The sequence below is a fragment of the Zeugodacus cucurbitae genome, chromosome 2 (genome assembly GCF_028554725.1).
Source record: "Zeugodacus cucurbitae isolate PBARC_wt_2022May chromosome 2, idZeuCucr1.2, whole genome shotgun sequence".
NCBI lineage: Eukaryota > Metazoa > Arthropoda > Insecta > Diptera > Tephritidae > Zeugodacus > Zeugodacus cucurbitae.
In genome coordinates, this window is record NC_071667.1 from 44,891,160 (window position 1) to 44,903,258 (window position 12,099).

Consider the following 12,099-nt stretch of genomic DNA (forward strand, 5'->3'; position numbering starts at 1 on the left):
TTCGCCAAGTTTTTCTTAATTTACGTTTCTTTTTTACCATATCTCTTATTTGAGATGGAATGAGAATTTTGTTAGGAGCATACGCTTCATTAATTGGATTAGCTTGAGATGCTGCCTCATAAATAAGTTGAGAAGTCTATTGCAATGTCTAGTTCAAATTCGTTTTTAATCGGTGTATTCAAGTCAATACGAGCGTCTAAATATTGATGAAAATAATCGATGTCAGTTTGTGCAGTTATTAAATTTTGTCTTCTCATAGCCTGAGGCATCAAGTTTACAGTGAAAAGAATTGGCGAATGATCAGGGGTCAGATAAAAATTTTTTGAAATAGAAAGCATATGCCTAGGAATTCCTTTGCAGCGAAGTCCAAAAGATCAGGTACTTTTCTTGGATCAGAAGGTAAAACAGACGAACGACCATTTGTTATACATTTGTATAACTCCTTTCCTTTTGGATTAGTTAGTCTCGAGCCCCACCAAGGATGCTTGGCATTAAAGTCTCCGCCTAATATGAAGACAGGATTGCCACGCGCAAATGCGAAAACATCAACGATCGGCTGGTGTGAAAAATCTTTTGTACGTTCTCGACGACGTATCAAAGAAGAAGGGGCGAGATCTCCTTATTGCGATCCCTTTTGTATAAAATTGTTTGGCCGGTGTAGTGTCCTCGTGCGTCCTGTTATTGGTTTATCTGTGTAGTATGGATGTGTAGCGCACTCTTGAATGGTGATGTGGATTGCATTTGGTGAATATAGCGTGTTAGTGATGTGTGTTTGCATCAGTGTTACCACTCGAAAAAATATTTACGTACCAAAATGCCTACCAAATCTCCTTTCAAATTACCATATTTTATTTCATCAAAACATGGCGTTTTATTGAACTTCACTATATTATATATATATTAATAATATTATTAAAGCCAATACAATTTATATACCAAACATTTTAACACAACTGATTTGATTTGAGCTTAATATCATTTCAAATTATACATTTTATGTTTGAAAAAAATAAAAAACATATACAGGTACGCATTCCATGTGTTTAAATAAAGTTTAAACATATTACATATTATAAAATTATTCATCTATAGATCCTTTATTTGCTGACCATACATAACGTACTTCACCCTTGTGTACTAGTTCTTTACAATGTATAATACTACTTAAAGTACTTATATTTAATATGTTTCTTAATTTTGTTTTTTTAGTGCAAATTCCGAATATTTTCGGTCCGCAGCGGCTGAACTGTGCGGTAGTGTGATTAGATTAATCACAAACTTGTATAAATAAATAAAACAAAATTCATCATACCATTTTTAATAGTACTCCAAAATCTATGTATCTATTGATATCCATATATGTATATACATATATATATATCACAGACCTAAATTTTTTAAATTTTGAATCAATGGTAGTATTTCTATATTTTTTTCCAAAGATCATTACTTGGAGTTATAATATTTAAAAACTGCATATCTTCCTGCTAAAAATCAAATCTCGATTTGATTTGGTGTAAAGCTCAATATAAAATTCATGAACATTAGTTTGATTCTCACTTATTCCGTTATCGCTAGTTTTACTTTTAATATATTCTTCAAAGTTGTCCCAACAAATATTTTTGATACATGAATATAATTGTATATATATTTATTTAATAAATGTTGTTTGAAAATTTGTTGCCAATGAAATTACTTAAAATATGAAGGAATATTTACATAATATTGTAATAAAACTATGACAACAGACAACTTTACGACTGAAATTCCTTATTCAAAATAATAATAATTGGGAGTACATGTATGTATGTGATTGGCGTTGGACCGTTTAGCCGGTTATAGCCGAATCGATGATAGCGCGCCACTCCTCACTTTCCTTTGTAGTTCGGCTAGCCAGCGTAGCTGCTGTCTTTTTATTCGCTGAAATATGTCAATTTCGTCGTATAACTCGTACAGCTCATCGTTCCATCATCTGCGGTATTCGCCGTTGCCAATGTTCTGAGGACCATAAATCTTGCGCAAAATTTTCCTCTCGAAAACTCCTAGTGTCGTCTCATCTGATGTTGACATCGTCCAAGCTTCTGCACCATAAATCAGGACGGGAATGATAAGCGCCTTGTAGAGTTTGATTTTGGTTCGTCGAGAGAGGACTTTATTTTTCAATTGCCTACTCAGTCCAAAGTAGCACCTGCTGGCAAGAGTGATTCTGCGCTGGATTTCGAGGCTGACATTGTTCGTGTTGTTGATGCTGGTTCCCAGGTGTACGAAATTATCTACGACTTCGAAGTTATGACTGTCAACAGTGACGTGGGAGCCAAGACGCGAATGCGCTGATTGTTCGTTTGATGACAGGAGATATTTCGCCTTGTCCTCATTCATCTCCAGACCCATTCGCTTCGCTTCCTTATCCAGAACAAACGGTGCGGTTGTTGCTTCCGATATCAATATCATCGGCGTACGCCAGCAGCTGTACACTCTTATAGAAGATTGTACCTTTTCTATTTAGCTCTGCAGCTCGAACTATTTTTTCCAACATCAAATTAAAGAAGTCACACGATAGTGAGTCACCTTGTCTGAAACCTCGTTTGGTATCGAACGGCTCGGAGAGGTCCTTCCCAATCATGGAAGAGCTTTTGGTGTTGCTCAACGTCAACTTACATAGTCGTATTAGTTTTGCGGGGATACCAAATTCATACATCGCGGCGTAAAGGCAGCTCCTTTTCGTGCTTTTGGCACAGATTGTGCGATCTCCCTTTTAGATTCCAATCGTCGGGCATGCTTTCTTCCGACCATATTCTGCAAAGAAGTTGATGCATGCACCTTATCAGTTCTTCGCCGCCGTATTTGAATAGCTCGGCCGGTAATCTATCGGCCCCCGCCGCTTTGTTGTTCTTCATACGGGTAATTGTTCCGCTTATACCGAGATGCTGATGAGTGCTTTCAGAGAGCAGGAGTGCAAGTCGAGTAGAGTATTTTTTGGCAGTCTGTTGAGATTGCAGCTCTCCGACGTCGAACATTCCTTGTTGGCGGGCGTTTTTGCTGCACAGAGGCGAGTGCGTATCTTCGCTGCTACCAGATAATGGTACGAGTCTATATTTGGTCGTCAGAGCGCACGCACGTCTAAAACACTGGAGACATGTCTTCCATCTATCACAACGTGATCGATTTGGTTACTCGTGTTTCGATCAGGAGACAGCAAAGCAGCTTGATGTATTTTCTTATGCTGGAAACTGGTACTACAGACGACCATATTTCGGGTCCTAGGGAAGTCGATCAGCCTCAGGCCGTTTGGCGATGTTTCGTCATAGAGGCTGAATTTTCAGACTGTTGTGTCAAAGACACCTTACCCACCCTAGCGTTGAAATCGGCAAGCACGCTTTTGACATCGTGTCGGGGACAGCGCTTGTAGGTGCGTTCTAGGCGCTCATAGAAAGTATTTTTGGTCACATCGTCCTTCTCTTCCGTTGGGGCGTGGGCGCAAATATGCGATATGTTGAAGAACCACGCTTTTATGAGGATTGTGGCTAGACGTTCATCCACCGGGGTGAATGCTAGGGCTCGGCGACGGAGGCAATCATAGAAAGTATCTTTGGTCACATTCCGTTGGGGCGTGGGCGCAAATAAGCGATATGTTGAAGAACCTCGCTTTTATGAGGATTGTGGCTAGACGTTCATCCACCGGGGTGAATGCCAGGACTCCAACACCAAATTTGCGCTCCTTTATATGGCCGCTGTAGTAGATGTCACAAGGACCCACCTTCTTCCGTTCTTGCCCCGTCCATCGCACTTCGTGGATGGCGGTGATGTCAGCCTTTAGTCGAATGAGGACATCAACCAGCTGGGCAGAGGCACTTTCCCAATTAAAGGTCCGGACGTTCCAAGTGCATGCCCTTAAATCATTATGCTTAAAACGTTTGCAGGGGTCGTCATCAAAAGGGGATTTCTCATACGAGGCTTTCGTCGATTTTCCGTTGGTACTTCGTTTTTATGAGGTGGGTTAGCTACCCAGTGGATACTTGGTCTAAAACCGGAAGTCGTAAGCTGCTTGAACCATGTGGAGAAGTATCGTTTCTGGCCACTCCCAAGTAAATGACAATCAAAAACTTTCCTCACTTACGTGAACTTCTACACACGATCCCATAGGGCTAGCTTGGGCTACTGTGGGGGTCAGCAGGGAGCGGATAGCTGAACGGCCTCCAGATATGTAGGTTAACTGCGAATATCCAATAAACATTTCCCGACCAAAACAGCAGAGACGGAGGGTGTAGCTTAAAAGCCTACATCGACCCGACCAAGTCCCTGTGATGGGGCGAATTAACACCGCCCATAAATAAGTTTCAAAAACCCAAAAACCCAATTACATGAACACTACAGCACAAAAAAAACATGATATGATAACGGAAACGAGCCAACAGCATTTAGGCGAGGCTCAACTATAATGAGAACACCGCCACTACATATCAGACGAGAAGGCAATATCGCAGTGCGCAGTATCGGCCAAGAGAAACTTGATAATGATACTCCTACGGTCTCTGCAAATATTACTGGAGGAAATATGTCAGCATTCTACCAACTTGGCGAACAAATCGGCGAACTATGCTTGAGGATGGGAACAGAAAATCAATCCATCAAGCTATGAAGGACTCTATAGGGCGGTTAACCACAATATACGAGCAAGCGGCCTCCGATCGAATTATCAACTCAATGCAATGTGAGCGGAGGGAAAACACGTCCCAAACTTCGCCGTGGTTTATGATAACGATGCAGGCTAAAAGAAAGCTTGAAAGCGGCCAATAAACCTCTAAGAGTAAGAGGCGAAACAACATTTATAGGACGCCACAAGCGAAAACGCCTCAATGCGGAGTACTTCGAGAAGCAGAAAAAAACACTCGCCCGAAAGGACAGCCTTCCCAATGGGTACTGGTAACCAACAAAAACAAAAAGAAAAACAATAATCCAGAACCAAAAAAAACGAAATATTTCAAAATGGAAGCTGAAGCGCACAGAAGCGCTGGTAATCTCAAAAACCAGTGACACGTCATATGCAGACATGCTAAAAAAATGAAATCCGGCCCAAGAGTGCTTAAAAAAATGAAATCCTAGTAAGAGTCCTAGGGCAGGCAATCACGATTGAAATCAGAGACCTGGACAAAGCAACGACAGGCGACGAAATTTGTAAGACTATAAACGAGAAACTTCCTGGCGAAGATCCTGTAGAATGGCTATTAAATCCATGCGGCGACTAAAGGACAAAACTTTTGGACTTTGACGAAATTTTACATGTCGTTTCGTAGTGGGGGATATATCCAAACCTATTATTGGCAGAATCCAACGCAGAATCACTCTTGCCAACAAGTGTTACTTTGGACTGAGTAGGCTATTGAAAAGTAAAGTCCTCACTCGACGAACCAAAATCAAACTCTACAACTCGCTTATTATTTCCGTCCTGATGTATGGGGTTGAAGCGTGGACGATGACAACATCCGAAGACGACTCTTTTGGGCTTTCGAGAAAAAGGTTTTGTGGAAGATTTATGATCCGCAGACGATGGAACGATAAGCTGTACGATTTATACGACGACATTGACATAGTTCAGCGAATAAAAAGACAGCGGCTACGCTGGCTAGGTCATGTTGTACGAATGGATGAAAACACTCCAGCTCTGAAAGTGTTCGATGCCGTACCTGCTGGAGGAAGCCGCGGAAGAGGACGACCTCCACTCCGGTGGAAAGACCAAGTGCAAAGTGACCTGGCTTCACTTGGTGTCTCCAGTTGGCGCCAAAAAGCAAAAAGGAGTAATGAGTGGCGCGCTCTGGTGGATTCGGCTATAATCGCTTAAAGCGGTTCCTACGCCAAATATATATATATATATATATACCCTGACACAACGCTTCATTTTGCCATCTTCACTGACGCTTCTGTTTATGGGCCCGTACTAGTCTAGCTTGCTAACGAAACGAAGTATCTCGCCACGTTTTATCACCAATTCAGAATTTTTCAAGCCGCACAAGACGTTTTGAACACATCTACGTGGACATCATTGGACCATATGTACCATAAAGAGGGTACCGCAACTGTCTGACTATCATCGACCGGTTTACAAGATATCCAAACGCATTTCCTATTGAAAGTATTGGCGCCAATTGTGTCTCACGCACGCTTTTTTGCAGAGTGGATATGCCGCTATGGAGTTCCCCTATTGATTACGACCGACCAGGGAACTCAATTCGAGAGTCAACTTTTCATCGGCAGAAAACATATACATACTACCACTTTCCATCCGCAATCGAATGGAATGGTGGAACGTCTACATCGTCATTTGAAGGATGCGATCCGCTGTCATGAAAACAGCTCGAGGTTAGAGGACCACAGTTATCACATTTTTTATGAATATGTTTACTTTTTCATTGTTATTAATAAAATATATCCAACATTTTTATGTGTCACACCATATCGGCTGCTAAATGACTAATAATATGTAAATGAGGGTGTGTTGTCAACGAAGCTTCGCTTTAAATGACCCTTGAAATGTTGAATTGAATACCTGTCTATCTATCATCTGGGGACTGTGGTTGCCAGTCGAGGTTAATAACAATATTTTCATTTAGCAACTTAGTATTTGATGTTGCATATTGTTGGTGTAAGTGCAAATAGAAAATATGTTTTACCTTAATTTGTGGCATATAACTTATATACGCATAAATGATTAATTAGTTTAGTCATTGTATGTGTGTGTAAACTGCGAAATTACGCCCGAATAAGTTTTTTGTATGTACATATCTTCCATACTACCTATAAAAACCACAATGCAAAAGGGTGAAATCATGTAATAAGCATGCTCATCCCCAATACAAAAGGTTTGTGGAAAACTTTAAAAAGAGTGTTATCTCACGAAAAAAGTAATGCTTTTTATAGATAATACACAAAATGTTAATCTTAATTTTCGAAATCGGGCTATAACTTTCCAAGCCCCAGATATTGAACATGAAGACCTCAGTGCCTATGGATAATTTGTACCGATTATCTAGATACATTCAAAACTTCCTTCCAACAATCCGTACCATATTCCATGCATACAGTCAAACACACTTATAACTTAATCATTAATTCCTAGCACACACTTACGATTTCAATCAATTCGTGCAATTAATCAATTAGTCGTTGGTGTACCTAACCAACGTGACTCAACTAAAGAACCAAATATAAGAAAGTGCAAAGCAGCAAAAATAACTACTTTCATCCGCCACATTGGAATGAACTTAAGCGCATTTAAAATGCAAATTGTCCAAAAGTGCGACAACAAAAGAATCCAACGACAAACTCCGTGGCTTGAATTATTTGTTTGCGACACGTTCAATTACTGTAGCAATAACACCAACTAAACGGGCAGGCCGCGCAGACGTACGAACCGCATTAAGCTGAGTTTTTCATTTAGCTTACAACACATTTCACCGGCTTTCGCCGACTTCAGCGCACATAAATTTGACTTTGGCGTTGTCACCGCGCACCTGTGTTCCTTTAGCCATTTTTCTATAAACAACAAGTATGAATGCCCTTTAAATTCACTTTGCTTACAATTTCAGCGGAGTGTGCACATTTTTTAATTTGACAACTTCTTTTATAATTTCCCCGAATCGCGTCACTTAAATGCGAGCTTACATACCATTAGCAACTCCATTATAGGGATGGAAAAGTCGACTCTGACTTTAGTCGAAAATCTTTTATTAGAAATAATAGACTTTTTAGGATCGATTCAAGCTTGTCTACTTTTAAAAGCACAATACAAAGTACCAATCGAAGCGTTTCTTTATAAATAGCCTCTTTCTGATTTTCTGATTGGTCTATAACAATATAATGTTTACATTGCCGCCGGTAATTGATGTAATTAACTTTTTAATATACGGTACATAGTATTGAACAATTCTTCATCATGGCTCCCAGTTTGATATGGGCCTATTGCACAAAAGTTAACAATGGCAGTAAAGTTAAGTGTGATTTATGTCATAAACAGTTTTTGTTTAATAAAAGCACATCAACAATGATGAAGCACTTACAATGTGCTCACAAGATTGCTCCTCCGTCAAGTAATGAAAAACAAACTCAGAAAAGATTGAATGACAGTCACAATGATTTCGAAGTTCAGCCTAAAAAAGTAAGTGCTTTTGAAGAACTTTTTAAAGTTTGTACATAAATTATTCCTCTCCACAGACAATTTAATTTTTTATATTGATACTAACTTAATCATGTTTGTTCTTAGGTTTTAGTCGCTGTCGAATCATCTGTTCCATCGGTTGCTTTGGTACCTCAAACAAAATCATCTCTTCAAGAGAATACCACAGTACAATCTCAGGTCCAAGGTCCTATGGATCGTTGTATAAACAATGCTAATTCTTTTTCAGGTAGTAGTGAATTAAATTAGGAAACAACGTTAATCTTATTAATTTCTTCTATCATGCATTTTCATTGTTTCCTAGCTGGTGGACGTAGATATGATCAAGCTACCACAGCTCTTTTACGAATGATCGCTGTTGATAATATGCCTCTGTGTACCACAGAAAGACCAGGATTCAGAAAATTTATTAAAACACTGCAACCGTTGTATCACATACCCTGTGAGCCAACTATAACTAATGCTATGAGTCGTAAATATCAAGATTTGTCGAATAAAATAAAACTTGAACTGCGACAGACTGAATCTGTGTGTCTTACTACTGATATCTGGACTCACCAACACACAATGAAAAGCTATCTTGGCTTAACAGTTCACTATCTGAAAGGTCAGTTACTGATTTTATTTTCAAAAATCATTACATTCAGTTTTAACTTCAAATATCTAACTTTATTGACATATTAACCTTTCTTCACAGAAACTGAGATGAAGACTGTTGAGCTGGGCGCTTATCTCATGGAAGAGAGGAAAACAATAGAAAATTTGAGCTTGAAATTAAGAAATATATGCAATGACTGGGGTCTTGATGATAGTAAAATAGCAGCATTCGTTTCAGACGGGGGCGCAAACATCAAAGGAGCTATTAAAAGTGAGTTCGGCGATGGGAAACACATTTCATGTTTTGGACATGTAATAAATAATATTGGTCAGCGCCTTATCGAAGTTAATATTACTCCACCTGCATCTGAATCTCGAAATCAAGTTTCCGACTTACCCGCTGATGAAAATGATGCTATTGACAATCTTGAAGACTTAATTACAGATCATACTGAGCAATCGTCATTGCGTGAGCTATTGTCAAAAGTTAAACAAATTGTCACATTCTTTCGACAAAGTGAAAGAGCGACTACAGAGCTGCTGAAATTACAGAAGGACAAGCCTGAAAATTCTCGTCTGAAATTAATTCAGGAAGTGCGAACGAGATGGAACTCCTGTTTTGAAATGGTTGACCGTTTCATTGTGCTTGCTGATCATGTCAGTAAAGTGCTTTTACAAGTGAAGATGGACAAATCTTCGAAAGCTAAGCCACCTAACATGATCACAGGTGAGGAAATCGATGCGTTAGTAGAAGTTCGTGACATCTTAAAACCTCTCTTGCAAATAACTCAAGAAGTTTGTTTTGAGAAATGTGTAACATTGAGCAAGTGCATTCCTTTGATTTCAAGTCTTAGAAAAGTAAGTTCCCATTATTAAACTATCAAAGCTATTGCAATATTATCTTGTTTTGAATTTTTATTGAATGAATTGATTTTATATTTTACAGAAGATTGAAGAGTTAACGCCAGAAACTTTAATTGGGCGACATTTGAAAAAGAGAATGGTTCAAGACATCGAAACAAAATACGGCAATATTGAATCCGTAAAACTGTACGCTTGTGCAACATTGGTTGATCCTCGTTATAAAAAGTTTGGTTTTCAAAGTATTCGGGATTCTGCACGAGCGGTAACTAATGTCGGTAGGTTGATTATGCAAACATTATTTGATTATTTCTATGGTTTAGTTTAATCTTAATATAATTTTTTGTGTAGCTGATCTTGTCAAGACAGAACGAAAATTAGCATTGGCAGCAATGGTGGCAAATATTAACCCTCAAGGTGAGATATTAGCTATTCAAGGTCCGGAATCTCAGAAAACGAACGATGACAATGATGATTTATGGTCTTATTTTGATAACACTGTGAGTTGTAGTTCCAATCTTGCAGATTCTGATGAGGCTGGAGGATTACCAATACAATTACGACAATATTTGACACGCCCGGCTGTCAATCGGAAACAAAATCCTAATCCGTTCACTGTGTGGGAAAGTATGAAATATGAATATCCGTATCTATGGAAAGTAGCTAAAAAGTACTTGCCAATAGTTGCAACGTCTGTACCCTGTGAGCGATTATTTTCACATGCAGGACTTATCGCAAATCAATTGAGGAGTCGCTTATCACCTCAGCACATTAATGAGCTAATATTTTTAAGATCAATCGGCGAAGAAATGTGGTTTTCGTAGTTATTTATTTTTAAATTTTTTGTTTTTTAATTAAAAAAAAAGCAATTTTATTATCCAATACCAAAATGTATGCAATGAAATCCTAAAATACTTTTTATAATATGTTAAAAACTAAAAAAATATTGATATATCTAATGAATTTCGTGTACGAGTTGCTTAATTTATAAAAAGTCAACTTAAGTCACAAAAGTCGACTATCGGGGTTGATTAATTGACTTCCAGAATCGAAAAACTAGAAGTCAATTCCAAAGTCAAAAATCGATTCCGCTCGCGCTCTTTCCATCGCTACTCCATTAACGCCACTTGGCAGACGTGTCCTTTGTTAGGCGGGCTATAAAATAAATGTTGACAGCGTCGCCTCCGGTCATAATGAACAATTCTCGTCGTGAACATCCATGAATAACGCAAGGCAACTCGATTTAGCACAATTGTTGACGTTTCTTGCATTAATTTAAAAAGACAAAGAGATATTTAAGGAAAATCAAAGCAGATATATAAAGTATGTAATGAATCTTAAATTGTGTCACAAAACCTTGCCAAACCCACCCAAGCAGAGCCTTTTTTAAATATCTTTTATTTCTTAGAATTCTCATTCTAATGTACAAGCGTTTTCATTTCCAATACATTTACTTTTAGAGAGCTGGGGGTTTGTATCAAGATTAAACCCACACATGGGTGAATGAACCGAAAGACCAAAGGGCGGCCAATTGTGCTTACGGCTACTGTCTGTCCTGCAAAGCGCTACTTTGTATTTGTGTCCACGGATTCGGATTAGTGTGCACACATGTACTTACATATACACACATCACACGTGTTTGCACTAAATATACTTAACTCATAAAGTAAGGTATTTTTTTTTTAATGACGTAGACTCCTTTTACACGATATAGCCGAGTTAACGAGCGCCATTTGTTTTTCCTTTTCGCTGTTTCGCGCCGATTTGTGATACCAAGTCCAGCCTGGTCCTTCTCCACCTGAGCTTTTCAACGGAGAGGAGTTCTTCCTCTTCCTCTGCTTCCACTGCATCGAACACTTTCATCTCTGGAGTGCCTTCCTCCATTCGAGAGTGTAGGCTGAACTATGTCAATCTCGTCGTATAACTCATTCGTCGTGCTCATCGTCTCATCGTATGCGGCATTCGCCGTTGCCAATGTTCAAAGAACCATAAATCTTTCGCAAAACCTTTCTCTTGAAAACTTATAGTATCGTCTCAACGGATGTTGACATCGTCCACGCTGTAAAGTTTGGTTTGGTCCGTCGAAAGAGCACTTTACTTTTCAATTGCCTAATCAGTCCATAGTAGCACCTGTTGACAAGAGTGATTGCGTTGGATTTCAAGTCTGACATTGTTATTGATTTTAATGCTGGTAAGTAAGTATGGTATTAGTAAGGAAAACTTTAACCAAGTCGACATTTTTTTTATGTTTTCTCAAATTATTTAATTTAAAAATTTGTGGCACCCAACGTTAGCGCATGACAATTAGGGATGCAAACGATGTATCGATGTTTTTGAAACATCGATGTTTTCGTCAAAAAGCATCGATGTTAGCCATCGATGTCTCGAATCTAAAAACATCGATGCATCGATGTCACTTTCAACGATGTTTTATGTCGATGTTTATATAAAAATTTTACTCACAACTTCAC

The 12,099-nt window shown here is 38.8% G+C and overlaps 1 protein-coding gene across 2 annotated transcripts; it reads left to right on the plus strand.

Moving 5' to 3' along the window:
- Positions 1–7,772: 7,772 nt before the first annotated feature.
- LOC128924134 (zinc finger BED domain-containing protein 4-like) lies at positions 7,773–10,729 on the plus strand. 2 transcript variants are annotated; one of them, XM_054235979.1, is made up of 6 exons: positions 7,773–8,152; positions 8,258–8,399; positions 8,475–8,777; positions 8,868–9,625; positions 9,714–9,906; positions 9,980–10,729. In XM_054235979.1, exons 1-6 carry the CDS (start codon positions 7,931–7,933, stop codon positions 10,450–10,452), a joined length of 2,091 nt encoding a protein of 696 aa, XP_054091954.1. In that variant the 5' UTR covers positions 7,773–7,930; the 3' UTR covers positions 10,453–10,729. The 2 variants fall into 2 exon arrangements, with proteins under 2 accessions (XP_054091954.1, XP_054091955.1); XM_054235980.1 differs by lacking the exon at positions 8,475–8,777.
- The last annotated feature ends 1,370 nt before the right edge of the window (positions 10,730–12,099 follow it).